The 27,009-nt window shown below is 71.2% G+C and overlaps 2 protein-coding genes across 2 annotated transcripts; both read left to right on the top strand.

The window, feature by feature from the left end:
* Nucleotides 1-361: 361 nt before the first annotated feature.
* On the top strand, nt 362-12,586 carry LOC135318295 (blue-sensitive opsin). Its single transcript, XM_064475463.1, has 5 exons — nt 362-761; nt 2,980-3,148; nt 3,223-3,388; nt 4,773-5,012; nt 12,393-12,586. The coding sequence occupies exons 1-5, from the start codon at nt 377-379 to the stop codon at nt 12,519-12,521; spliced, it is 1,089 nt and encodes a 362-aa protein (XP_064331533.1). The 5' UTR covers nt 362-376; the 3' UTR covers nt 12,522-12,586.
* Nucleotides 12,587-17,668: 5,082 nt separating this feature from the next.
* LOC135318320 (red-sensitive opsin-like) lies at nt 17,669-26,580 on the top strand. Its single transcript, XM_064475498.1, is given in 7 exon segments — nt 17,669-18,023; nt 20,211-20,237; nt 20,240-20,506; nt 22,846-23,014; nt 23,753-23,918; nt 24,967-25,206; nt 26,435-26,580. Coding segments are annotated over 7 exon segments (1,095 nt in total). The 5' UTR covers nt 17,669-17,911; the 3' UTR covers nt 26,549-26,580.
* Nucleotides 26,581-27,009: the final 429 nt, after the last annotated feature.

The following is a 27,009-nucleotide window of genomic DNA, read 5'->3' as shown; positions in this document are numbered from 1 at the left end:
GCCAGCCACCCGCGGGGGCGGTTTGGGGGCACGGAGGGTGCCGGGGGGCCCCGCCCCCTGTGGCGGGAGCTAATTAAGGCTGGGGGGGGGTGAGATGCCCCCTGATCCCCACCCCGCTAATCGGGGCTCGGGGGCGATTAGGCGCCCCGAAAGCCGCTTGGCGGGTGGGTAAGCCCGGCTTGGCCAGCGCCCGCCCGCCAGATAAGCCGGGCTCAGCCGCGCTTTGCGGCGTTAGCCCCGATTAGGCCCGGGGGGGGCCCGGCCCCATCCGCCCCCCGCCCTATAAAGGGTCCCGCCGGCCGCCCCCCGTCCCGCGCCCCTCCGTCCCGCCGCCCGCCCGTCCCCGCCGCCCGCCCGCCCGTCCGTCCCCGCCGCCATGCAGAAGTCACGGGAGGGCCGGGACGAGCTCCCGGAGGATTTCTTCATCCCCATGGTCCTGGAGACCCCCAACGTGACGGCGCTGAGCCCCTTCCTGGTGCCTCAGACCCACCTGGGCAGCCCCGGCATCTTCATGGCGATGGCGGCCTTCATGTTCGTGCTGATCGCCCTGGGGGCGCCCATCAACGCCCTCACCATCTTCTGCACCGCCAAGTACAAGAAGCTGCGCTCCCACCTCAACTACATCCTGGTGAACCTGGCCGTCTCCAACCTGCTGGTCATCTGCATCGGCTCCACCACCGCCTTCTACAGCTTCTCCCAGATGTACTTCGCCCTGGGCCCCACCGCCTGCAAGATCGAGGGCTTCGCCGCCACCCTGGGAGGTACCGCGGGGCCTGGGGGGGCGGCGGGGGCCGCGGTGGGGGGCCTCGGCGGGACGGGGAGGGAGCAGGAGGGCGACGGGGCGGGGGGACGCGGGGACGCAGGGACACAGGGCGGAAGGACACGAGGCCATGGGGACGTTAGGTGTGGGGACATGGGGTGGGTAGGACGCGAGGGCGTGGGGACGTTGGGTGTGGGGACGTTGGCCATGGAGATGTTGGGTGGGTGGGACACGGGGTGGAAGGACACGAGGCTGTGGGGACATTGGGTGTGGGGACATTGGGTGGGTGGGACGTGGGGTAGGTGGGACACGGGGCGGAAGGAAACGAGGGCGTGGGGATGTTGGTCACGGGGATGTTGGGTGGGTGGGACACGGGGTGGAAGGACACAAGGGTGTGGGGACGTTGGCTGTGGGGATGTTGGGTGTGGGGACATTGCGTGGGTGGGACACGTGGCAGGAGGACACAAGGGCATGGGGACGTTGGGTGGGTGGGACACGGGGTGGAAGGACATGAGGGCGTGGGGATGTTGGGTGGGTGGGACGTGGGGTAGGTGGGACACGAGGGCGTGGGGACGTTGGCCATGGGGATGTTGGGTGTGGGGACGTTGGGTGGGTGGGACACGGGGTGGAAGGCCACGAGGGTGTGGGGACATTGGCCATGGGGATGGGTGGGTCGGACACGGGGCAGAAGGACACGAGGGTGTGGGGACATGGGGTGGGTGCGACACGGGGTGGAAGGACACAAGGGTGTGGGGACGTTGGCCATGGGGACGTTGGGTTGGGTGGGTGGGACGTGGGGTAGGTGGGACACGTGGCAGAAGGACACAAGGGCGTGGGGATGTTGAGTGTGGGGACGTTGGTCATGGGGATGTTGGTTGTAGAAATGTGGGGTGGGTGGGACATGGGGTGGAAGGACACGAGGGCGTGGGGACGTTGGGTGTGGGGACGTTGGCCATGGGGATGTTGGTTGTAGGAATGTGGGGTGGGTGGGACATGGGGTGGAAGGACACAAGGGCGTGGGGACGTTGGGTGTGGGGACGTTGGCCATGGGGATGTTGGTTGTAGGAATGTGGGGTGGGTGGGACATGGGGTGGAAGGACACGAGGGCGTGGGGACGTTGGGTGTGGGGACGTTGGCCATGGGGATGTTGGTTGTAGGAATGTGGGGTGGGTGGGACATGGGGTGGAAGGACACAAGGGCGTGGGGACGTTGGGTGTGGGGACGTTGGCCATGGGGATGTTGGTTGTAGGAATGTGGGGTGGGTGGGACACGGGGTGGAAGGACACGAGGGCGTGGGGACGTTGGGTGTGGGGCATTACGTTGGGTGGGTGGGACGTGGGGTAGGTGGGACACGGGGTGGAAGGAAGTGAGGGCATGGGGACGTTGGCCATGGGGATGTTGGGTGTGGGGACATTGGGTGGGTGGGACACAGCGCAGGAGGACATGAGGCCGTGGGGACGTTGGGTGGGTGGGACATTGGGTGTGGGACACGGGGCAGAAGGACACAAGGCCATGGGGACGTTGGGTGTGGGGCGTTACGTTGGGTGGGTGGGACGTGGGGTAGGTGGGACACGGGGCAGAAGGACACAAGGCCATGGGGACGTTGGCCATGGGGACGTTGGGTGGGTGGGACACGGGGTGGAAGGACACGAGGGCGTGGGGACGTTGGCCATGGGGACGTTGGGTGGGTGGGACACGGGGTGGAAGGACACGAGGGCGTGGGGACGTTGGCCATGGGGACGTTGGGTGGGTGGGACACGGGGTGGAAGGACACAAGGCCATGGGGAGGTTGGCCATGGAGACGTTGGGTGGGTGGGACACGGGGTGGAAGGACATGAGGGCGTGGGGATGTTGGCCATGGGGACGTTGGGTGGGTGGGACATGGGGCAGAAGGACACAAGGCCATGGGGACGTTGGCCATGGGGACGTTGTGTGGGTGGGACGTGGGGTAGGTGGGACATGGGGCAGAAGGACACAAGGCCATGGGGACGTTGGCCATGGGGACGTTGGGTGGGTGGGACACGGGGTGGAAGGACACGAGGGCGTGGGGACGTTGGGCATGGAGACGTTGGGTGGGTGGGACGTTGGGCGTGGGACACGGGGCGGAAGGACGCAAGGCCATGAGGACGTTGGGTGGGGCAGAAGCTCACGAGGCCGTGGGGCGTGGGGCGGGGCGCGGGGCGGGGCGCGGCACGGGGCGTGGCACGGCCCTCCCGCAGGCATGGTGAGCCTGTGGTCGCTGGCGGTGGTGGCCTTCGAGCGGTTCCTGGTGATCTGCAAACCCCTGGGCAACTTCACCTTCCGGGGCAGCCACGCCCTGCTGGGCTGCGCCCTCACCTGGCTCTTCGGCCTCGTCGCCGCCCTGCCCCCCCTCTTCGGCTGGAGCAGGTGCGCGGGGCCCGGGGGCGGGGCGGGCGGGCGGGGCGCGGGCGCGGTGCGAGGCGTGGCCGTGCCCCGCCCAGGTACATCCCCGAGGGGCTGCAGTGCTCGTGCGGCCCGGACTGGTACACCTCCGCCAACAAGTGGAACAACGAGTCCTACGTCATCTTCCTCTTCTGCTTCTGCTTCGGCGTGCCCCTCGCCATCATCATCTTCTCCTACGGCCGCCTCCTCCTCACGCTGCGCACGGTACGGCCCCGCCCCGCCCCGCCCCGCCCCGCCCCGCCCCGCCCCGCGGCCACCCGCCGGGCCCCAAGGAGGACATGCGGCAGGGAGGGGGCGCAGCATCGCCTTTATTGGGGGGACAAGGAGGGGGCCCGGAGGGACGGTGGTTGCCCGGGGGACCCTATAGGGGAGGTTGTTCCCCAGGGGGGTCCCTATAGGGGTGGCAGCTCCCCTGGGGTCAGAGAGGACCCTATGGAGACGGTCATTGCTTGGGGGGACCCTATAGGAGTGGCTGTTCCTCAGGCGGACTCTATAGAGCCATTGGTTCCCTGGGGGTCAGGGGGGGCCCCTATAGAGCCGGGGCAGCTCCCCGGGGGTCAGGGGGGGGTCCCTATAGAGCCGGGGCAGCTCCCCGGGGGTTGGGGGGGGTCCCTATAGAGCTGGGGCAGCTCCCCGGGGGTCAGGGGGGGTCCCTATAGAGCCGGGGCAGCTCCCCAGGGGTCAGGGGGGGTCCCTATAGAGCCGGGGCAGCTCCCCGGGGGTCAGGGGGGGTCCCTATAGAGCCGGGGCAGCTCCCCGGGGGTTGGGGGGGGTCCCTATAGAGCCGGGGCAGCTCCCTGGGGGTCGGGGGGGGTCCCTATAGAGCCGGGGCAGCTCCCTGGGGGTCGGGGGGGTCCCTATAGAGCCGGGGCAGCTCCCCGGGGGTCAGGGGGGGCCCCTATAGAGCCGGGGCAGCTCCCCGGGGGTTGGGGGGGGTCCCTATAGAGCCGGGGCAGCCCGGGGGGGATCGGGGGGGTCCCCGCGGGGCCGGGGCAGCCCGGGGGGGATCGGGGGGGTCCCTATAGAGCCGGGGCAGCCCGGGGGGGTCAGGGGGGTCCCCGCGGGGCCGGGGCAGCCCGGGGGGATCGGGGGGGTCCCTATAGAGCCGGGGCAGCCCGGGGGGGTCAGGGGGGTCCCCGCGGGGCCGGGGCAGCCCGGGGGGGTCAGGGGGGTCCCCGCGGGGCCGGGGCAGCCCGGGGGGGTCAGGGGGGTCCCCGCGGGGCCGGGGCAGCCCGGGGGGGTCAGGGGGGTCCCCGCGGGGCCGGGGCAGCCCGGGGGGGTCAGGGGGGTCCCTATAGAGCCGGGGCAGCCCGGGGGGGATCGGGGGGTCCCCGCGGGGCCGGGGCAGCCCGGGGGGGATCGGGGGGTCCCCGCGGGGCCGGGGCAGCCCGGGGGGGTCAGGGGGGGTCCCCGCGGGGCCGGGGCAGCCCGGGGGGGTCGGGGGGTCCCCGCGGGGCTGGGGCAGCCCGGGGGGATCGGGGGGTCCCCGCGGGGCCGGGGCAGCCCGGGGGGATCGGGGGGTCCCCGCGGGGCCGGGGCAGCCCGGCGCCGCCCCACAGCGCGTCCGTGTGTCTGTCGGCGGGCGCAGGTGGCCCGGCAGCAGGAGCAGTCGGCCACGACGCAGAAGGCGGAGCGGGAGGTGACGCGCATGGTGGTGGTGATGGTGCTGGGCTTCCTGGTGTGCTGGGCGCCCTACGCCGCCTTCGCGCTGTGGGTGGTGACGCACCGCGGGCGCCCCTTCGAGGTGGGGCTGGCCTCGCTGCCCTCCGTCTTCTCCAAGGCCTCCACCGTCTACAACCCCGTCATCTACGTCCTCATGAACAAGCAGGTGCCGCCGGGGGGCGCTGGGGGGCGCTGGGGGGTGTTGGGGGGGGCGCTGGGGGGCGCTGGGGGGCGCTGGGGGGCGCTGGGGGGCTGCCAGGGGACGTTAGGAGGACGCCAGGGGACGGTTGCGGGGGTGCGGGGCAATGACGGGCTGCCACAGGGCCTGGGGGCAGGGCTGTGGGGAGGTGAGGGGCGGGGCCGGACAGGGGGCGGGGCCAGCTGTGGGCGGGGCCGGGCATGGGGTGGGGCCTGGGCGTCCCACCCTGTCATGGACACGCCCCATGTGGGGGCTGCTGCAATGGGAGGGCACAGGGCAGCCCAGTGACACCCAGTATGAGCCCAGTATGAGCCCAGTATGAGCCCAGTGACACCCAGTATGAGCCCAGTATGAGCCCAGTCACACCCCAGTGACACCCAGTATGAGCCCAGTATGAGCCCAGTGACACCCAGTATGAGCCCAGTATGAGCCCAGTATGAGCCCAGTATGAGCCCAGTGACACCCAGTATGAGCCCAGTATGAGCCCAGTATGAGCCGAGTGACACCCACTATGAGCCCAGTATGAGCCCAGTATGAGCCGAGTGACACCCACTATGAGCCCAGTATGAGCCCAGTGACACCCAGTATGAGCCCAGTATGAGCCCAGTATGAGCCGAGTGACACCCAGTATGAGCCCAGTATGAGCCCAGTATGAGCCCAGTGACACCCAGTATCAGCCCAGTATGAGCCCAGTGACACCCCAGTGACACCCAGTATGAGCCCAGTATGAGCCCAGAGACACCCAGTATGAGCCCAGTATGAGCCCAGTGACACCCACTATGACCCCAGTATGAGCCCAGTGACACCCTGGATGAGCCCAGTATGAGCCCAATATGAGCCCAGAGACACCCAGTATGAGCCCAGTGACACCCAGTGACAGCCCAGTGACACCCAGTGATGGCCCAGTGACACCCAGTGACAGCCCAGTGACACCCAGTGATGGCCCAGTGACACCCAGTGACACCCAGTGACACCCAGTGGCACCCAGTGACACCCAGTGATGGCCCAGTGACACCCAGTGATGGCCCAGTGACACCCAGTGACAGCCCAGTGACACCCAGTGATGGCCCAGTGACACCCACTGATGGCCCAGTGACACCCAGTGACAGCCCAGTGACACGCAGTGATGGCCCAGTGACACCCAGTGACGGCCCAGTGACACCCAGTGACGGCCCAGTGACACCCAGTGACACCCAGTGACAGCCCAGTGACACCCAGTGACGGCCCAGTGACACCCAGTGACGGCCCAGTGACACCCAGTGACACCCAGTGACACCCAGTGACGGCCCAGTGACACCCAGTGACACCCAGTGACGGCCCAGTGACGGCCCAGTGACGGCCCAGTGACACCCAGTGACACCCAGTGACACCCAGTGACACCCAGTGACACCCAGTGACGGCCCAGTGACGGCCCAGTGACACCCAGTGACACCCAGTGACACCCAGTGACGGCCCAGTGACGGCCCAGTGACACCCAGTGACGGCCCAGTGACACCCAGTGACACCCAGTGACACCCAGTGACACCCAGTGATGGCCCAGTGACACCCAGTGGCGGCCCAGTGACGGCCCAGTGACGGCCCAGTGACGGCCCAGTGACGGCCCAGTGACACCCAGTGACGGCCCAGTGACACCCAGTGACGGCCCAGTGACACCCAGTGACGGCCCAGTGACACCCAGTGACACCCAGTGACACCCAGTGACACCCAGTGACGGCCCAGTGACGGCCCAGTGACGGCCCAGTGACACCCAGTGACACCCAGTGACGGCCCAGTGACACCCAGTGACACCCAGTGACACCCAGTGATGGCCCAGTGACACCCAGTGGCGGCCCAGTGACGGCCCAGTGACGGCCCAGTGACGGCCCAGTGACACCCAGTGACACCCAGTGACACCCAGTGACGGCCCAGTGACACCCAGTGACGGCCCAGTGACGGCCCAGTGACGGCCCAGTGACACCCAGTGACACCCAGTGACACCCAGTGACGGCCCAGTGACACCCAGTGACACCCAGTGATGGCCCAGTGACGGCCCAGTGACACCCAGTGACGGCCCAGTGACGGCCCAGTGACGGCCCAGTGACGGCCCAGTGACGTCCCAGTGACAGCCCAGTGAAACCCAGTGACACCCATTGATGGCCCAGTGACGGCCCAGTGACACCCAGTGACGGCCCAGTGACGGCCCAGTGACGGCCCAGTGACACCCAGTGACGCCCAGTGACGGCCCAGTGACGGCCCAGTGACACCCAGTGACACCCAGTGACACCCAGTGACGGCCCAGTGACGGCCCAGTGACACCCAGTGACACCCAGTGACACCCAGTGACACCCAGTGACGGCCCAGTGACACCCAGTGACGGCCCAGTGACGGCCCAGTGACACCCAGTGACACCCAGTGACGGCCCAGTGACGGCCCAGTGACGGCCCAGTGACACCCAGTGACGGCCCAGTGACGGCCCAGTGACGGCCCAGTGACACCCAGTGACGGCCCAGTGACACCCAGTGACACCCAGTGGCACCCAGTGATGGTCCAGTGACACCCAGTGACACCCAGTGACACCCAGTGACGGCCCAGTGACGGCCCAGTGACGTCCCAGTGACAGCCCAGTGACACCCAGTGACACCCAGTGATGGCCCAGTGACACCCAGTGACACCCAGTGACGGCCCAGTGACACCCAGTGACGGCCCAGTGACACCCAGTGATGGCCCAGTGACACCCAGTGACGGCCCAGTGACACCCAGTGACACCCAGTGATGGCCCAGTGACACCCAGTGACACCCAGTGACACCCAGTGACACCCAGTGACACCCAGTGATGGCCCAGTGACACCCAGTGACACCCAGTGACGGCCCAGTGACACCCAGTGACGGCCCAGTGACACCCAGTATGAGCCCAGTGACACCCAGTGACACCCAGTGACGGCCCAGTGATGGCCCAGTGACACCCAGTGACGGCCTAGTGACAGCCCAGTGACACCCAGTGATGGCCCAGTGACACCCAGTGACACCCAGTGACAGCCCAGTGACGGCCCAGTGACACCCAGTGACACCCAGTGACGGCCCAGTGACACCCAGTGACACCCAGTGACACCCAGTGACACCCAGTGACCGCCCAGTGATGGCCCAGTGACACGCAGTGACACCCAGTGACACCCAGTGACGGCCCAGTGACACCCAGTGACGGCCCAGTGACGGCCAAGTGACGGCCCAGTGACAGCCCAGTGAGACCCAGTGACACCCAGTGACGTCCCAGTGACAGCCCAGTGAGACCCAGTGACACCCAGTGAAGGCCCAGAGACACCCAGTGACACCCAGTGACACCCAGTGACACCCAGTGATGGCCCAGTGACACCCAGTGACGGCCCAGTGACGCCCAGTGACGGCCCAGTAACACCCAGTGATGGCCCAGTGATGGCCCAGTGACACCCAGTGATGGCCCAGTGACACCCAGTGATGGCCCTGTGACGGCCCAGTGACACCCAGTGATGGCCCAGTGACACCCAGTGACGGCCCAGTGACGGCCCAGTGACACCCAGTGACACCCAGTGACACCCAGTGACGGCCCAGTGACGGCCCAGTGACGGCCCAGTGACACCCAGTGATGGCCCAGTGACACCCAGTGACAGCCCAGTGACGGCCCAGTGACGGCCCAGTGACACCCAGTGACGGCCCAGTGACAGCCCAGTGACACCCAGTGACACCCAGTGATGGCCCAGTGACGCCCAATGACACCCAGTGACGGCCCAGTGACACCCAGTGACGGCCAAGTGAAACCCAGTGACACCCAGTGACACCCAGTGACGGCCCAGTGATGGCCCAGTGACACCCAGTGATGGCCCAGTGACACCCAGTGACACCCAGTGACACCCAGTGACGGCCCAGTGACGGCCAAGTGAAACCCAGTGACACCCAGTGACACCCAGTGACGGCCCAGTGACGGCCCAGTGACACCCAGTGACACCCAGTGACACCCAGTGACGGCCAAGTGAAACCCAGTGACACCCAGTGACACCCAGTGACACCCAGTGACGGCCAAGTGAAACCCAGTGACACCCAGTGACACCCAGTGACGGCCCAGTGATGGCCCAGTGACACCCAGTGACACCCAGTGACGGCCTAGTGACACCCAGTGGCACCCAGTGACGGCCCAGTGACACCCAGTGACGGCCCAGTGACGGCCCAGTGACACCCAGTGATGGCCCAGTGACACCCAGTGACACCCAGTGATGGCCCAGTGACACCCAGTGGCACCCAGTGACGCCCAGTGACGGCCCAGTGACACCCAGTGATGGCCCAGTGATGGCCCAGTGACACCCAGTGATGGCCCAGTGACACCCAGTGACGGCCCAGTGACGGCCCAGTGACACCCAGTGATGGCCCAGTGACACCCAGTGACGGCCCAGTGACGGCCCAGTGACACCCAGTGACACCCAGTGACGGCCCAGTGACGGCCCAGTGATGGCCCAGTGACACCCAGTGACGGCCCAGTGACACCCAGTGACGGCCCAGTGATGGCCCAGTGACGGCCCAGTGACACCCAGTGACACCCAGTGACGGCCCAGTGACACCCACTGACGGCCAAGTGAAACCCAGTGACACCCAGTGACACCCAGTGACGGCCCAGTGACGGCCCAGTGACACCCAGTGACACCCAGTGACACCCAGTGATGGCCCAGTGACACCTAGTGACACCCAGTGACGGCCCAGTGACGGCCCAGTGACACCCAGTGACACCCAGTAACACCCAGTGACACCCAGTGACACCCAGTGACACCCAGTGACGGCCCAATGACGGCCCAGTGACACCCAGTGACACCCAGTGACGGCCCAGTGACACCCAGTTACAGCCCAGTGACACCCAGTGACACTCAGTGAAATCCCAGTGATGTCCCAGTGACACCCAGTGATGGCCCAGTGACACCCAGTGATGGCCCAGTGACACCCAGTGACGGCCCAGTGATGGCCCAGTGACACCCAGTGACACCCAGTGACACCCAGTGACCGCCCAGTGATGGCCCAGTGACACCCAGTGACACCCAGTGACACCCAGTGACGGCCCAGTGACACCCAGTGACACCCAGTGATGGCCCAGTGACACCCAGTGACACCCAGTGACGGCCCAGTGATGGCCCAGTGACACCCAGTGACACCCAGTGACGGCCCAGTGACGGCCCAGTGACACCCAGTGACGGCCCAGTGACGGCCCAGTGACACCCAGTGACACCCAGTGACCGCCCAGTGATGGCCCAGTGACACCCAGTGACACCCAGTGACGGCCCAGTGACACCCAGTGACACCCAGTGACACCCAGTGACACCCAGTGACCGCCCAGTGATGGCCCAGTGACACGCAGTGACACCCAGTGACACCCAGTGACGGCCCAGTGACACCCAGTGACACCCAGTGACACCCAGTGACCGCCCAGTGATGGCCCAGTGATGGCCCATTGACACCCAGTGACACCCAGTGATGGCCCAGTGACACCCAGTGACGGCCCAGTGACACCCAGTGACGGCCCAGTGACGGCCCAGTGACACCCAGTGACGGCCCAGTGACACCCAGTGATGGCCCAGTGACACCCAGTGACACCCAGTGACACCCAGTGACGCCCAGTGATGGCCCAGTGACGGCCCAGTGACACCCAGTGACACCCAGTGACACCCAGTGATGGCCCAGTGACACCCAGTGACGGCCCAATGACGGCCCAGTGACACCCAGTGACGGCCCAGTGACACCCAGTGACGGCCCATTGACACCCAGTGATGGCCCAGTGACACCCAGTGACAGCCCAGTGAAAGCCCAGTGACACCCAGTGACACCCAGTGACACCCAGTGATGGCCCAGTGACACCCAGTGACACCCAGTGACACCCAGTGACACCCAGTGACGGCCTAGTGACACCCAGTGACACCCAGTGACGGCCCAGTGACACCCAGTGACGGCCCAGTGACACCCAGTGACACCCAGTGATGGCCCAGTGACACCCAGTGACGGCCCAATGACGGCTCAGTGACACCCAGTGACGGCCCAGTGACACCCAGTGACGGCCCATTGACACCCAGTGATGGCCCAGTGACGGCCCAGTGACACCCAGTGACAGCCCAGTGACACCCAGTGACGGCCCAGTGACGGCCCAGTGACGGCCCAGAGACACCCAGTGACGGCCCAGTGATGCCCAGTGACGGCCCAGTGACGGCCCAGTGACACCCAGTGATGGCCCAGTGACACCCTGTGACGGCCCAGTGACGGCCCAGTGACACCCAGTGACGGCCCAGTGACGACCCAGTGACGGCCCAGTGATGGCCCAGTGACGGCCCAGTGACGGCCCAGTGACACCCAGTGATGGCCCAGTGACACCCAGTGGCACCCAGTGGTGGCCCAGTGACACCCAGTGGCACCCAGTGGTGGCCCAGTGACACCCAGTGACGGCCCAGTGACACCCAGTGATGGCCCAGTGACACCCAGTGGCACCCAGTGATGGCCCAGTGACACCCAGTGGCACGCAGTGACGGCCCAGTGATGGCCCAGTGACACCCAGTGACGGCCCAGTGATGGCCCAGTGACACCCAGTGGCACCCAGTGATGGCCCAATGACACCCTGTGACGGCCCAGTGACGGCCCAGTGATGGCCCAGTGATGGCCCAGTGACACCCAGTGACGGCCCAGTGACGGCCCAGTGACACCCAGTGACTGCCCAGTGACACCCAGTGACACCCAGTGACGGCCCAGTGACGGCCCAGTGACACCCAGTGACACCCAGTGACTGCCCAGTGACACCCAGTGACACCCAGTGACACCCAGTGATGACCCAGTGACACCCAGTGATGGCCCAGTGACACGCAGTGCTGGCCCAGTGACACCCAGTGACACCCAGTGATGGCCCAGTGACACCCAGTGATGGCCCAGTGACGGCCCAGTGACACCCAGTGACACCCAGTGACGGCCCAGTGACACCCAGTGACACCCAGTGACATGCCAGTGACATCCAGTGATGGCCCAGTGACGGCCCAGTGAGACCCAGTGACACCCAGTGACACCCAGTGACGGCCCAGTGTCATCCAGTGACACCCAGTGACACCCAGTGACGGCCCAGTGACACCCAGTGACACCCAGTGACGCCCAGTGACGGCCCATTGATGGCCCAGTGACGGCCCAGTGACACCCAGTGACACCCAGTGACGGCCCAGTGACACCCATTGATGGCCCAGTGACACCCAGTGACACCCAGTAACACCCAGTGACGGCCCAGTGACGGCCCAGTGACACCCAGTTTCACCCAGTGACACCCAGTGACACCCAGTGACCCCCATGTCCCCCCGTGACCCCATGTGACCCCCTGTGCCCCCCCAGTTCCGCTCCTGCATGCTGCGGCTGCTGCTCTGCGGGCGGGGACCCTTCGGGGACGACGACGACGTCTCCGGATCCTCCCAGGCCACCCAGGTCTCCTCCGTCTCCTCCAGCCAGGTCTCGCCCGCCTAGGCCGCCCCACGGCTCCCCCCGCCCCACGGCGCCCCCCCAGCCCCACGGCGCTGCGGGGCGGCCCCACGGCCCCCTTGTACATATGCCCCCCCACCCCCCACTCGCTGCACCCCACGGCATTAAACGCTGGAGATGCAGCCGCTGCCTCCCCCCTCTGCCCCACAGAGCCCCACAGAGTCCCCTGCTGCCCCACAGAGCCCCACAGAGCCCCACAGAGTCCCCTGCTGTCCCACAGAGCCCCCTGCTGCCCCCCAGCCCCCCCCTGCCCTCCCAGAGCCCCTCGCTGCCCCCCGCTGCCCCCCAGAGCCCCCCACTGCCCCCCAGAGCCCCAATGAGCCCCACAGAGCCCCCTGCTGCCCCCCAGCCCCCCCCTGCCCTCCCAGAGCCCCTCGCTGCCCCCCGCTGCCCCCCAGAGCCCTCGGAGCCCTCCAGAGCCCCCAGAGCCCCCTGCTGCCCCCCAGAGCCCCCCAGAGCCCCAATGAGCCCCACAGAGCCCCCTGCTGCCCCACGGAGCCCCCCAGAGCCCCCCACTGCTCCACAGAGCCCACAGAGCCCCCCGGAGCCCCCCAGGGCCCCCCACTGCCCCCTGGACCCCCCAGAGCCCCAATGAGCCCCCCAGAGCCCCCCATTGCCCCATGGAGCCCCCCACTGCTCCACAGAGCCCACAGAGCCCCCCAGCTGCCCCCTGCTGCCCCCCAGAGCCCTCAGAGCCCCCCGCTGCCCCACGGAGCTCCACAGAGCCCCAATGAGCCCCACAGAGCCCCCCAGAGCCTCCCAGAGGCCCCTGCAGCCCCCCAGAGCCCCCTGCTGCCCCCCAGAGCCCTCAGAGCCCCCCACTGCCCCATGGAGCCCCCCAGAGCCCCGATGAGCCCCCCAGAGCCCCCCGCTGCCCCATGGAGCCCCCCAGAGCCCCCCAGAGCCCCCAGCTGCCCCATGGAGCCCCCCAGAGCCCCAATGAGCCCCCCAGTGCCCCCTGCTGCCCCATGGAGCCCCCCAGAGCCCCAATGAGCCCCCCAGTGCCCCCAGCTGCCCCATGGAGCCCCCCAGAGCCCCGATGAGCCCCCCAGAGCCCCCCGCTGCCCCATGGAGCCCCCCAGAGCCCCAATGAGCCCCCCGGAGCCCCCCGGAGCCCCCCGCTGCCCCATGGAGCCCCCCAGAGCCCCGATGAGCCCCCCGCGCCCCCGGAGCCCCCCAGAGCCCCGATGAGCCCCCCACGCCCCCGGAGCCCCCCGGGGCCGGCCGCAGGGGGGCCGCGCGGCCGAGTTCTGCTAGTAGTGAGCTTTTTGCCAGCGTAAATAGTTCAGAACTAGCGGAATTCCTGTCGCACGGCCCGGGGCGGGCACGGCCCCACGGCTGCCCCACGGCGACCCACGGCGACCCACGGCTGCCCCACGGCGACCCACGGTGGTTCGCAGCGCTTCACCGCAGCCCGTCGTGTCCTGGGGCAGCCCCACAGGGCCCCATCTTGGCCCACAGCACCCCACAGAACCCCAGTGTGCCCCACAGAGGCCCCACAGCACCCCACAGCGGCCCATTGTGCCCCATGGCACCCCATTCGGCCCCACAGCACCCCATGGTGCCCCACAGAGGCCCCACAGCACCCCACAGTGGCCACGGGTGTCCCCACAGCACCCCCCTCAACACCCCACTGTGCCCCACGGCACCCCACAGCAGCCCATCCTGTCCTATGGGGGCCTGCAGCACCCCATTGTGCCCCACAGCACCCCACTGTGCCCCACGGCACCCCACAGCAGCCCATCCTGTCCTATGGGGGCCTGCAGCACCCCATTGTGCCCCACAGCACCCCATTGTGCCCCACGGCACCCCACAGCAACCCACAGTGTCCCCACAGCCCCCCTATGGCACCATGGTGGCCCCCCAGCCCCCCAGCACCCCACGGCACCCAACAGCCCCCCAGCACCCCTATGGCACCCATGGTGGCCCCACAGCCCCCAGCACCCCTGTGGCACCCATGGTGGCCCCACAGCCCCACAGCACCCCACAGCACCCCAGCACCCCACACCCCCCTATGGCACCTATGGCAGCTCCCAGCCCCCCAGCCCCCCACGGCACCCCACGCCCCCCAGCCCCACGGCACTCACCCGCCCCAGCTCCAGCGGGGTCCACCTGCCCCCCAGGCGCTGTGGGGAGAAAGACGGGGAGTTGGGGGTCACCGACACGCCGCGGCTCCCCGCCCCCCTCCCGCCTCGCCCAGGGGGGCTCCGGCTGCCCCACGCCCCCACCCCGCAGCCCCGGCGTGGCTCGGGGCCCCCCCGACCCCCGACCCCCGGGCCCCGCGGCCGCGCCCCACGCCGGCGCCCCACTCTCCCCACCGCCGCCGCCGCCGCCGCGCCCCCTTTTCCCCTCCCGGGGATTAAAGTTTCCAGTGACCCCTAACCGGGCTCCCCCGGGGCGACCCGAAAATCCCCCGGATTAGGGGGGGGGGCGCCTCCCGCCGCCGGGGGGGTGGGGGGGGATTAGGGCCGGGCTGGGGGGCACCTTTGGGGCAACGCCCCCCCGGGACCCCCCCCCCCGAGCCCCCCCGCCCCCCCCCCCGAGGACCCCCGTTGGCGGGGAGCGGGGCGGCGCCCCCCACTTCTGGGGCCCCCCTCGTTAATCCCCCCCCCCCCCCCCGGCCGGGCCTAATTGCCAATTAAGGCTGTGGCTATTTTTAGGGGTGCTGTGGGGGCGTCGGGGGGGGCCCCCCTTCCCCCCGTGCCCTACTTGGCCCCACGCCGCGGCCCCCCGGTGATGTAACCGCCTCGGCCCCCTGACCGCGATCTGTCGGGGCCCATAAGCGTCAGCGCCGTGGGGCGGGAGGGGGTCCGGAACCCTGCCGTGGGGCAGGAGGGGTCCTCATACCCCGCCGTGGGGCGGGAGGGGGTCCGGAACCCTGCCGTGGGGCAGGAGGGGTCCTCATACCCCGCCGTGGGGCGGGAGCGGGTCTGGAACCCTGCTGTGGGGCAGGAGGGGTCCTCGTACCCCGCCGTGGGGCGGGAGGGGGTCCGGAACCCTGCCGTGGGGCAGGAGGGGTCCTCGTACCCCGCCGTGGGGCGGGAGCAGGTCTGGAACCCTGCCGTGGGGTGGGAGGGGGTCCGGAACCCTGCCGTGGGGCAGGAGGGGTCCTCATACCCCACCGTGGGGCGGGAGCGGGTCTGGAACCCTGCCGTGGGGCGGGAGGGGGTCCGGAACCCCGCCGTGGGGCAGGAGGGGTCCTTGTACCCTGCTGTGGGGCGGGAGGGGGTCCAGAACCCCGCCGTGGGGCAGGAGGGGTCCTTGTACCCCGCCATGGGGTGGGAGGGGGTCCAGAACCCCACCGTGGGTCAGGAGTGGGTCCAGAACCCACCGTGGGGCAGGAGGGGTCCTTGTACCCCACCATGGGGCGGGAGCGGGTCCGGAACTCCACTGTGGGGCAGGAGTGGGTCCAGAACCCACCGTGGGGCAGGAGGGGTCCTCATACCCCGCTGTGGGGCAGGAGGGGGTCCGGAACCCCACCGTGGGGCAGGAAGGACCCCAGTCCCCATGTCAGTGGCTGGGAGGTCGTGGGGTCAGCCCACCCATGGGGCAGGAGGGGTCCCATCACCGCGCTGTGGGGCAGGAAGGACCCCCGTCCCCTTGTAGGGGGTGTGAGGGCCTGGGCCCAGCCCATCTGTGGGGCAGGAGGGGTCCCAGTGCCCAGCGCGGGCTGGGGGCTCTGGGGGGTGGGGCGATGGGGGGCACAGGGGGAGCTATAGGGTGTGTGGAGGGGGCCATGGGGCTCTGTGGGGAGCTGTGGGGTGCCATGGGGAGCCATGGGGCACCGTGGGGAGCTGTGGGGTGCAGGGGGTCTGTGGGGAGCTGTGGGGCACCGTGGGGCACCATGGGGAGCTGTGGGGCAGAGGGGGGTCTGTGAGGCACAAGGGGTCCATGGGTAGCTGTGGGGCGCAGGGGGTCTGTGGGGCGCCATGGGGAGCTGTGGGGAGCTGTGGGGTGCCGTGGGGCGCTGTGGGGCGCGGGGGGCTGGGTGTCAGGAAGCCGCGGGTCACCGCGGGGCACCGTGGGGCACAGGGGGCTCGGCGTCAGGAAGCCGTGGGGCACTGTGGGGCGCTGTGGGGTGCTGTGGGGTGCCGTGGGGCACAGGGGGCCGGGTGTCAGGAAGCCGCGGGGCGCCATGGGGCACCGTGGGGCGCTCTGGGGCACCGTGGGGCACGGGGGGGCCAGGCGTCAGGAAGCTGTGGGGCACCGTGGGGCACTGTGGGGTGCCGTGGGGCACCGTGGGGCGCAGGGGGGCCAGGTGTCAGGAAGCTGCGGGGTGCCATGGGGCACTGTGGGGTGCCGTGGGGCACAGGGGGCCGGGTGTCAGGAAGCCGCGGGGCGCCATGGGGTGCCGTGGGGTGCCGTGGGGCAAAGGGGGCCGGGTGTCAGGAAGCCGCGGGGTGCCATGGGGTGCCGTGGGGTGCCGTGGGGCACAGGGGGGCCGGGTGTCAGGAAGCCGCGGGGTGCCATGGGGTGCCGTGGGGTGCCGTGGGGCACAGGGGGGCGGGTGTCAGGAAGCCGCGGGGTGCCATGGGGCACAGGGGGCTGGGTGTCAGGAAGCCGTGGGGCACCGTGGGGTGCTGTGGGGTGCTGTGGGGCGCCGTGGGGCACAGGGGGCCGGGTGTCAGGAAGCCGCGGGGCGCCATGGGGCACCGTGGGGCGCTCTGGGGCACCGTGGGGCACGGGGGGGCCGGGCGTCAGGAAGCCGTGGGGCACCGTGGGGCACTGTGGGGTGCCGTGGGGCACCATGGGGCACAGGGGGGCTGGGTGTCAGGAAGCTGCGGGGTGCCATGGGGTGCTGTGGGGTGCCGTGGGGCACAGGGGGCCGGGTGTCAGGAAGCCGCGGGGTGCCATGGGGTGCCGTGGGGTGCCGTGGGGCACAGGGGGGCCGGGTGTCAGGAAGCCGTGGGGTGCCATGGGGCACAGGGGGCTGGGTGTCAGGAAGCCGTGGGGTGCCATGGGGTGCCGTGGGGTGCCGTGGGGCACAGGGGGGCCGGGTGTCAGGAAGCTGCGGGGTGCCATGGGGTGCCGTGGGGTGCCGTGGGGCACAGGGGGCCGGGTGTCAGGAAGCTGTGGTGCACCGCGGGGCACCGTGGGGTGATATGGGGGGCCGTGGGGCGCCGTGGGGCACGGGGGGGGCCGGGCGTCAGGAAGCCGCGGGATTAGCCGTCGAGTCAATCCCGCCGCGCCCCCCACGGGTGACGCCGGGGCGCCGGGGGGGTGGGGGGGTGTGTGTGTGTGGGGGGGGTGGGTGTGTGGGGCCCTGATCCCCGCGGCCCAATTAGGGGATCAGGGCCCGGGGGGGGCCGGGGGCTAATCCGGGGGGGCGGCTATAAGAGGCGGCGGCGGGCGCGGGCCGGCGGCCCCACGGCGGGATGGCGGCGGGCTGGCAGGCGGCCGTGCTGGCGGCGCGGCGGCGGCACGACGACGACGACGACACCACGCGCGACAGCGTCTTCACCTACACCAACAGCAACAACACCCGCGGTGAGCGGCCGGGGGGCGCGGGGGGCGGGGGGGCGCGGGGGGCGTTGGGGGGCGCGGGGGGCGTTGGGGTGTGGGGGGACATGGGGGGTGTTGGGGTGTGGGGGGGCGTTGGGGTGTGGGGGTGTGGGAGGGTGTTGGGGTGTGGGGGGACATGGGGGGCGTTGGGGTGTGGGGGGACATGGGGGGCGTTGGGGTGTGGGGGGACATGGGGGGCGTTGGGGTGTGGGGGGGCGTTGGGGTGTGGGGGGACATGGGGGGCGTTGGGGCACACGGGGGGTGTTGGGGTGTGGGGGGACTTGGGGGGCACAGGGGGCATGCGGGGGGCGTTGGGGTGTGGGGGTACACAGGGGGTGTGTGGGTGCAGGGGGCACATGGGGGGCACATGGGGGGTGCATGGGGGGCACAGAGGGGATAGATGGGGGGCACCCGGGGGGCGCAGGGGGCACACGGGGGGCACATGGGGGGCACAGATGGGACAGATGGGGGGCACATGGGACAGATGGGGGGCACCCGGTGGGGGCACAGGGGGCACCCGGGGGATAGATGGAGGGCACGTGGGACACATGGGGGGCACATGGGACAGATGGGGGGCAGATGTGACAGATGGGGTGCACATGGGACAGATGGGGGGCACAGATGGGACAGATGGGGGGCACAGATGGGACAGATGGGGAGCACAGATGGGACAGATGGGGGGCACATGGGACAGATGGGGGGCACATGGGACAGATGGGGGGCACAGATGGGATAGATGGGGGGCACATGGGACAGATGGGGGGCACATGGGACAGATGGGGTGCACATGGGACAGATGGGGGGCACAGATGGGATAGATGGGGGGCACATGGGACAGATGGGGGGCACAGATGGGACAGATGGGGGGCACATGGGTCAGATGGGGGGCACATGGGACAGATGGGGAGCACAGATGGAACAGATGGGGGGCACAGATGGGACAGATGGGGGGCACAGATGGAACAGATGGGGAGCACAGATGGGACAGATGGGGGGCACAGATGGGACAGATGGGGGGCACGTGGGTCAGATGGGGGGCAGATGGGACAGATGGGGGGCATGTGGGTCAGATGGGGAGCACATGGGACAGATGGGGGGCACAGATGGGACAGATGGGGGGCACGTGGGACAGATGGGACAGATGGGGGGCACGTGGGTCAGATGGGGGGCAGATGGGACAGATGGGGGGCACGTGGGTCAGATGGGGTGCACATGGGACAGATGGGGAGCACAGATGGGACAGATGGGGAGCACAGATGGGACAGATGGGGGGCACATGGGACAGATGGGGGGCAGAGATGGGACAGATGGGGAGCACAGATGGGACAGATGGGGGGCACAGATGGGACAGATGGGGAGCACAGATGGGACAGATGGGGGGCACATGGGACAGATGGGGGGCACAGATGGGACAGATGGGGGGGCACGTGGGACAGATGGGGGGCACAGATGGGACAGATGGGGGGCACAGATGGGACAGATGGGGAGCACATGGGACAGATGGGGGGCACATGGACAGATGGGGGGCAGAGATGGGACAGATGGGGGGCACAGATGGGACAGATGGGGAGCACATGGGACAGATGGGGGGCACAGATGGACAGATGGGGAGCACATGGGACAGATGGGGGGCACAGATGGGACAGATGGGGAGCACATGGGACAGATGGGGGGCACAGATGGGACAGATGGGGAGCACATGGGACAGATGGGGGGCACATGGGACAGATGGGGGGCAGAGATGGGACAGATGGGGGGCACAGATGGGACAGATGGTGCACATGGGACAGATGGGGGGCACAGATGGGACAGATGGGGGGCACATGGGACAGATGGGGGCAGAGATGGGACAGATGGGGGCACGTGGGTCAGATGGGGGGCACATGGGGACAGATGGGGGGCAGAGATGGGACAGATGGGGGGCAGAGATGGGACAGATGGGGGGCAGATGGGTCAGATGGGGAGCACTTGGGACAGATGGGGGGCACATGGGTCAGATGGGGGCACAGATGGGACAGATGGGGAGCACCGGTGGGGGCGCAGGGGTGCAGCGGCGGGCGCTGACGCCCCCTTCCCCCCTGTGCCCCCCTTCCCCCTGTGCCCCCCTTCCCCCTGTGCCCCCCTCCCCCCCCCCACCCCCCCGCCCCCCACCCCCCGCCCCCCGCCCCCCAGGCCCCTTCGAGGGCCCCAACTACCACATCGCCCGCGGTGGGTCTATAACCTGACCTCGCTGTGGATGATCTTCGTGGTGGCGGCGTCGGTGTTCACCAACGGGCTGGTGCTCGTCGCCACCTGGAGGTTCAAGAAGCTGCGGCACCCCCTGAACTGGATCCTGGTGAACCTGGCGGTGGCCGACCTGGGCGAGACCGTCATCGCCAGCACCATCAGCGTCGTCAACCAGATCTTCGGCTACTTCGTGCTGGGCCACCCGCTCTGCGTCCTCGAGGGCTACACCGTGTCCGCCTGCGGTGAGGCCCGCCGCGCCCCGCGGGGGGGCTGGGGGGGCTGCGGGGGGGCTGCGGGGGGCTGGGGGCCGTGGGACGGGGCTGCGGGGTGGGCTGCGGGGCCGTGGGAGCCGTGGGACGGGGCTGCGGGGGGGCTGCGGGGGGGCTGCGGGGGGGCTGCGAGGGGCTGCGGGGCCGTGGGACGGGGCTGCGGGGGGCTGCGGGGGGGCTGCGGGGCCGTGGGACGGGGCTGCGGGGGGGCTGCGGGGCCGTGGGAGCCGTGGGACGGGGCTGTGGGGGGGCTGCGGGGGGCTGCGAGGGCTGCGGGGCCGTGGGACGGGGCTGCGGGGGGGGCTGGGGGGGGGCTGCGGGGCCGTGGGAGCCGTGGGACAGGGCTGTGGGGGGGCTGCAAGGGCTGCGGGGCCATGGGAGCCGTGGGACGGGGCTGCAAGGAGCTGTGTGGTGGTGGGAGCCGGGGGGCAGGGCTGGGAGGGGCTGGGGGGCCGTGGGAGCCGTGGGACAGGGATGGGAGCTGTGGGGTAGTGGAGCTGGGGGGCAGTGATGGGAGCTGTGGGACAGTGGGGGCTGTGGGGCAGTGGGGACTGTGGGGCAGGACTGGGGGGACTGTGGGGCAGGGCCGGGGGGAGCTGTGGGGCTGGGAGAGCCATGGGGCAGGACAGGAGGGAGCTGAGAGCTGTGGGAAAGAGCTGGGGTGAGGTCTACAGGGTGCTGGGAGTTGTGGGGGCAGGGCCGCGGGTCCCAGCAGCCCCACATGGCGCTGGGGCCGGAACCAGCCGGTGACCCACACCTCCGAGCCGGGGGGCAGGGCCGGGCGGGGGGTGTGTGTGTGTGTGTGTGTGTGTGGCTGAGCGCCCCACACCGCAGCCCCAGCCGGGCCGGGGGATACCCCGAGACCCCCCCGGGGGCCCCAGAGCCGCAGGCGGCGGGGGCGGGAGGTGGCGGGGGCGGCAGGCCGTGGGGCGGCAGGCGGCGGGGCGGCAGGCCGTGGGGCAGCAGGCCGTGGGGCGGCAGGCGGCGGGGCGGCAGGCTGTGGGGCAGCAGGCCGTGGGGCGGCAGGCTGTGGGGCGGCAGGTGGTGGGCAGCAGGCCGCGGGGGCAGCAGGCGGCGGGGCGGCAGGCGGTGGGGCGGGAGGCCGCGGGGCGGCAGGCCGTGGGGCGGCAGGGCCGTGGGGGCGGCAGGCGGCGGGGCGGCAGGCGGCGGGCGGCAGGCCGTGGGGCGGCAGGCTGTGGGGCGGCAGGCCGCGGGGGCAGCAGGCCGTGGGCGGGGAGGCGGTGGGGCGGCAGGCCGTGGGGCGGCAGGCTGTGGGGCGGCAGGCGGCGGGGCGGCAGGCCGTGGGGCAGCAGGCGGCAGGGCGGCAGGCCGTGGGGCGGCAGGCTGTGGGGCGGCAGGCCGCGGGGCAGCAGGCCGTGGGGCGGCAGGCCGGGGGCGGCAGGCGGCGGGGCGGCAGGCCGTGGGGCGGCAGGCCGTGGGGCGGCAGGCCGCGGGGCAGCAGGCCGTGGGGCGGCAGGCCGTGGGGCGGCAGGCGGCGGGGCGGCAGGCGGCGGGGCGGCAGGCTGTGGGGCGGCAGGCCGTGGGGCAGCAGGCTGTGGGGCAGCAGGCTGTGGGGCAGCAGGCCGTGGGGCGGCAGGCCGTGGGGCAGCAGGCCGTGGGGCGGCAGGCTGTGGGGCAGCAGGCCGTGGGGCAGCAGGCTGTGGGGCAGCAGGCGGCGGGGCGGCAGGCCGTGGGGCGGCAGGCCGTGGGGCGGCAGGCGGCGGGGCGGCAGGCGGCGGGGCGGCAGGCCGTGGGGCAGCAGGCCGTGGGGCGGCAGGCGGCAGGGCGGCAGGCGGCGGGGCGGCAGGCTGTGGGGCGGCAGGCCGTGGGGCAGCAGGCCGTGGGGTGGCAGGCGGCGGGGCGGCAGGCCGTGGGGCGGCAGGCCGTGGGGCGGCAGGCCGTGGGGTGGCAGGCGGCGGGGCGGCAGGCCGTGGGGCAGCAGGCCGTGGGGCGGCAGGCTGTGGGGCGGCAGGCCGTGGGGCGGCAGGCCGTGGGGCGGCAGGCTGTGGGGCAGCAGGCCGTGGGGCGGCAGGCCGTGGGGCGGCAGGCGGCGGGGCGGCAGGCCGTGGGGCGGCAGGCCGTGGGGCAGCAGGCGGCGGGGCGGCAGGCCGTGGGGCGGCAGGCGGCGGGGCGGCAGGCCGTGGGGCGGCAGGCCGTGGGGCGGCAGGCCGTGGGGTGGCAGGCCGTGGGGTGGCAGGCGGCAGGGGCGGCAGGCTGTGGGGTGGCAGGCGGCAGGGCGGCAGGCTGTGGGGCGGGAGGCCGTGGGGCGGCAGGCCGTGGGGCAGCCCCCCTGAGCGCGGCGGCCCCCCCAGGCATCACGGCGCTGTGGTCGCTGGCCATCATCTCCTGGGAGCGGTGGTTCGTCGTCTGCAAACCCTTCGGCAACATCAAGTTCGACGGGAAGCTGGCGGTCGCCGGCATCGTCTTCTCCTGGGCCTGGGCCTGCGCCTGGACCGCGCCCCCCATCTTCGGCTGGAGCAGGTGGGGCGCGGCCCCCCGCGGACCCCCCATGGCCGCCCCATGGCGCTGCTCGGCCCCCCGCGGCCCCCCCGCGGACCCCCCCCATGGCCGCCCCATGGCGCTGCTCGGCCCCCCACGGCCCCCCGCGGCCCTCCGTGGCCCCTCACAGCCCCCATGGCCCCCCATGGCCCCCCACAGCCCCACTAAGCCTCCCGCAGCCCCCCACAGCCCCCCACGGCCCCCCGCGGCACCACTCAGCCCCCTGCGGCCCCCCACAGCCCCCCACAGCCCCCACAGCCCCCCGCAGCACCACTCAGCCCACATGGCCCCCCACGGTCCCCCACGGCCCCCCACAGCCCCCCACAGCCCCCCACGGCCCCCCACATCCCCCACAGCCCCCACAGCCCCCGCAGCCCCCCACAGCCCCCACATCCCCCCACAGCCCCCGCAGCCCCCCACAGCCCCCCACATCCCCCCACAGCCCCCGCAGCCCCCACATCCCCCCACAGCCCCCACAGCCCCCACATCCCCCCACAGCCCCCGCAGCCCCCCACATCCCCCCCCACATCCCCCCACATCCCCCCACAGCCCCCACAGCCCCCACATCCCCCCACAGCCCCCGCAGCCCCCCACAGCCCCCCGCAGCCCCCCACATCCCCCCACAGCCCCCACAGCCCCCCACATCCCCCCACAGCCCCCACAGCCCCCCACATCCCCCCACAGCCCCCGCAGCCCCCCACAGCCCCCCCGGCCCCCCAGGTACTGGCCCCACGGGCTGAAGACGTCGTGCGGCCCCGACGTGTTCAGCGGCAGCTCGGACCCGGGCGTCCAGTCCTACATGGTGACCCTCATGACCACCTGCTGCTTCTTCCCCCTCACCGTCATCATCCTCTGCTACCTCCAAGTCTGGCTGGCCATCCGCGCGGTGAGCGGGGCGGGGGCGCCCCCCATAGACCCCCCATAGACCCCCCCCCAGCCCCCTCCTGCAGCCCCCGGCGCCCCCCAGAGCCCAGCTGCCCCCCTTAGACCCCCCAGAAAACCCCTCCCCAGAGCCCATGTCCCCCCATAGACCCCCCCAGAAACCCCTCCCCAGAGCCCATCTCCCCCCATAGACCCCCCCAGGAGCCCCCCCCAGAGCCCATCTCCCCCCATAGACTCCCCAGAAGCCCCTCCCCAAAGCCCATCTGCCCCCCATAGACCCCCCCAGGAGCCCCCCCCAGAGCCCATCTCCCCCCATAGACTCCCCAGAAGCCCCTCCCCAAAGCCCATCTGCCCCCCATAGACCCCCCCAGGAGCCCCCCCCAGAGCCCATCTCCCCCCATAGACTCCCCAGAAGCCCCTCCCCAAAGCCCATCTGCCCCCCATAGACCCCCCCAGGAGCCACCCCTAGAGCTCGTCTCCCCCCATAGATCCCCCCACAGCCCCCCAGAGCCCATCTCTCCCAGCCCAGTCCCCCCAACCCCTCCAGAGCCTCCCATAGACCCCCCAGGAGCCCCCTCTAGAGCCTGTATCTCCCCCCATGGAACCCCCAGGAGCCCCCCCCAAGCTCATCTCCCCCCATAGACCCCCCCACGGCCCCTTAGAGTCCATCTCCCCCCATAGACCCCCCCAGGAGTCCCCCCTAGAGCCTGTCTCTCCCCCCATTGACCCCCCAAGAGCCCCCCCCGAGACCATCTCCCCCCATAGACTCCCCAGAAGCCCCTCCCCAGAGCCCATCTCCCCCATAGACCCCCCCAGGAGTCCTCCCCAGAGCCCATCTCCCCCCATAGACCCCCCCCGGGAGCCACCCCTAGAGCTTGTCTCCCCCCATAGATGCCCCCACAGCCCCCCAGAGCCCATCTCTCCCACCCCAGTCCCCCCCAACCCCTCCAAAGCCCCCCATAGACCCCCCAGGAGCCCTGCCCGGGGCCCATCTCCCCCCCTAGACCCCCCCTAGACCCCCCCCCTGACCCCCCGGCGCCCCCCGCCCGCAGGTGGCCGCGCAGCAGAAGGAGTCGGAGTCGACGCAGAAGGCGGAGAAGGAGGTGTCGCGCATGGTGGTGGTGATGATCGTGGCCTACTGCTTCTGCTGGGGGCCCTACACCTTCTTCGCCTGCTTCGCCGCCGCCAACCCCGGCTACGCCTTCCACCCGCTGGCGGCCGCCCTGCCCGCCTACTTCGCCAAGAGCGCCACCATCTACAACCCCATCATCTACGTCTTCATGAACCGGCAGGTGGGCGCGCGGCGGGCAGCCGGGGGGCTGGGGGGCAGCCGGGGGGCTGGGGGGGAGCCGGGGGGCTGGGGGGGGGCTGTGGGGCTGGGGGGGAGCCGGGGGGCTGGGGGGGGGCTGTGGGGCTGGGGGGCAGCCGGGGGGCTGGGGGGGAGCTGTGGGGCTGGGGGGGAGCCAGGGGGCTGGGGGGGAGCTGTGGGGCTGGGGGGGAGCCGGGGGGCTGGGGGGGAGCTGTGGGGCTGGGGGGCAGCCAGGGGGCTGGGGGGGAGCCAACGGGCTGGGTGGGATGTGGGGCTGGGGGGGAGCCGGGGGGCTGGGGGGGAGCTGTGGGGCTGGGGGGGAGCCGGGGGGCTGGGGGGCAGCCGGGGGGCTGGGGGGGATGTGGGGCTGGGGAGGACACATGGGGCTGGAGGGGATGTGAGGCTGGGGGGGACACATGGGGCTGGAGGGGAGCCGAGGGGCTGTGGGGGGATGTGGGGCTGGGGGGGACACACGGGGCTGGAGGGGAGCTGGGGGGCTGGAGGGGATGTGGGGCTGGAGGGGAGCTGGAGGGCTGCAGGGGGATGTGGGGCTGGAGGGGACACATGGGGCTGGAGGGGAGCTGGAGGCTGCAGGGGGATGTGGGGCTGGGGGGGACACATGGGGCTGGAGGGGAGCTGGGGGGCTGGAGGGGATGTGGGGCTGCAGGGACACATGGGCTAGAGGGGAGCCGAGGGGCTGGGTGGGATGTGGGGCTGGAGGGAGCCAGGGGGCTGGGGGGGGGGAGCTGAGGGGCTGGGGGGGATGTGGGGCTGGGGGGGAGCTGAGGGGCTGTGGGGGGATATGGGGCTGGGGGAAACCATGGGGCTGGGGGGGAGCTGAGGGGCTGGGGAGGATGTGGGGCTGGGGAAAACTGTGGGGCTGGGGGGGAGCCGGGGGGCTGGAGGGGAACCGTGGGGCTGGGGGGGGGGGGAAGCCGAGGAGGATGGGGGGGGATCCAAGGAGGATGTGGGGCTGGGGAAAACTGTGGGGCTGGAGGGAAACCGTGGGGCTGGGATGGGGGACACGGGCTGGGGGGGAACCATGGGGCTGGTAGGGGGACTGTGGGGCTGGGACGGGGATGCTGGGGGGGGACAGAGGGGGGACAGCGGGGGATGTGGGGCCTGCGGGGGGCACACGTGGGGCTGGGCGGTGGGGCTGGGGGGGGGGGGGGCCATGGGGAAGGGCCGTGACCGACGCCCCTCCCCCGCAGTTCCGCAACTGCATCCTGCAGCTCTTCGGGAAGAAGGTGGACGACGGCTCCGAGGTCTCCACCTCCCGCACCGAGGTCTCCTCCGTCTCCAACTCCTCCGTCTCGCCCGCCTAGCCCCCCCCCCAATAAAGGCCTCCTGCACCCCCGCACCGCTGTCGGCCTCCCCGCCGCCGCCCCCACCCCCCGAATCCGGCCCAGACCCCCCAAAGCCGCCCCAAAGCTGCCCCAAATCTGCGCCAAATCCACCCAGGATCCCCCAAAACCCACACCAGACCCCCCCCAAATCCCCCAAATCTGCCCCAAACCAGACGAAAAACCACCCAAAACCCCCCCAAGATACCCCCAAATCCACCCAAGAACCCCCAAATCTCCCCACGCTCCCCCCAACCGGGCCCCGCCACTTTCCCGCCAGTTCCCGGGGTGCGAAGGGCCCTCCGCCAATGGGGAGCCCGCCCGGCGGCGCGCCGCAGGGCGATTGGCCGAAGGCGATGTCACTCCTGCCACGCCCCGCCCACCCCGTTCCCGCCGTGGCGTGGGCCAATCAGGGCGGAGGGGGCGCGGAGGGAGGGGGAAGC

Source organism: Phalacrocorax carbo, chromosome 29, assembly GCF_963921805.1.
Source record: "Phalacrocorax carbo chromosome 29, bPhaCar2.1, whole genome shotgun sequence".
Classification (NCBI taxonomy): domain Eukaryota; kingdom Metazoa; phylum Chordata; class Aves; order Suliformes; family Phalacrocoracidae; genus Phalacrocorax; species Phalacrocorax carbo.
The sequence above is the reverse complement of the archived record's forward strand: the minus strand, read 5'-3'. Positions and strand labels throughout refer to the sequence as shown.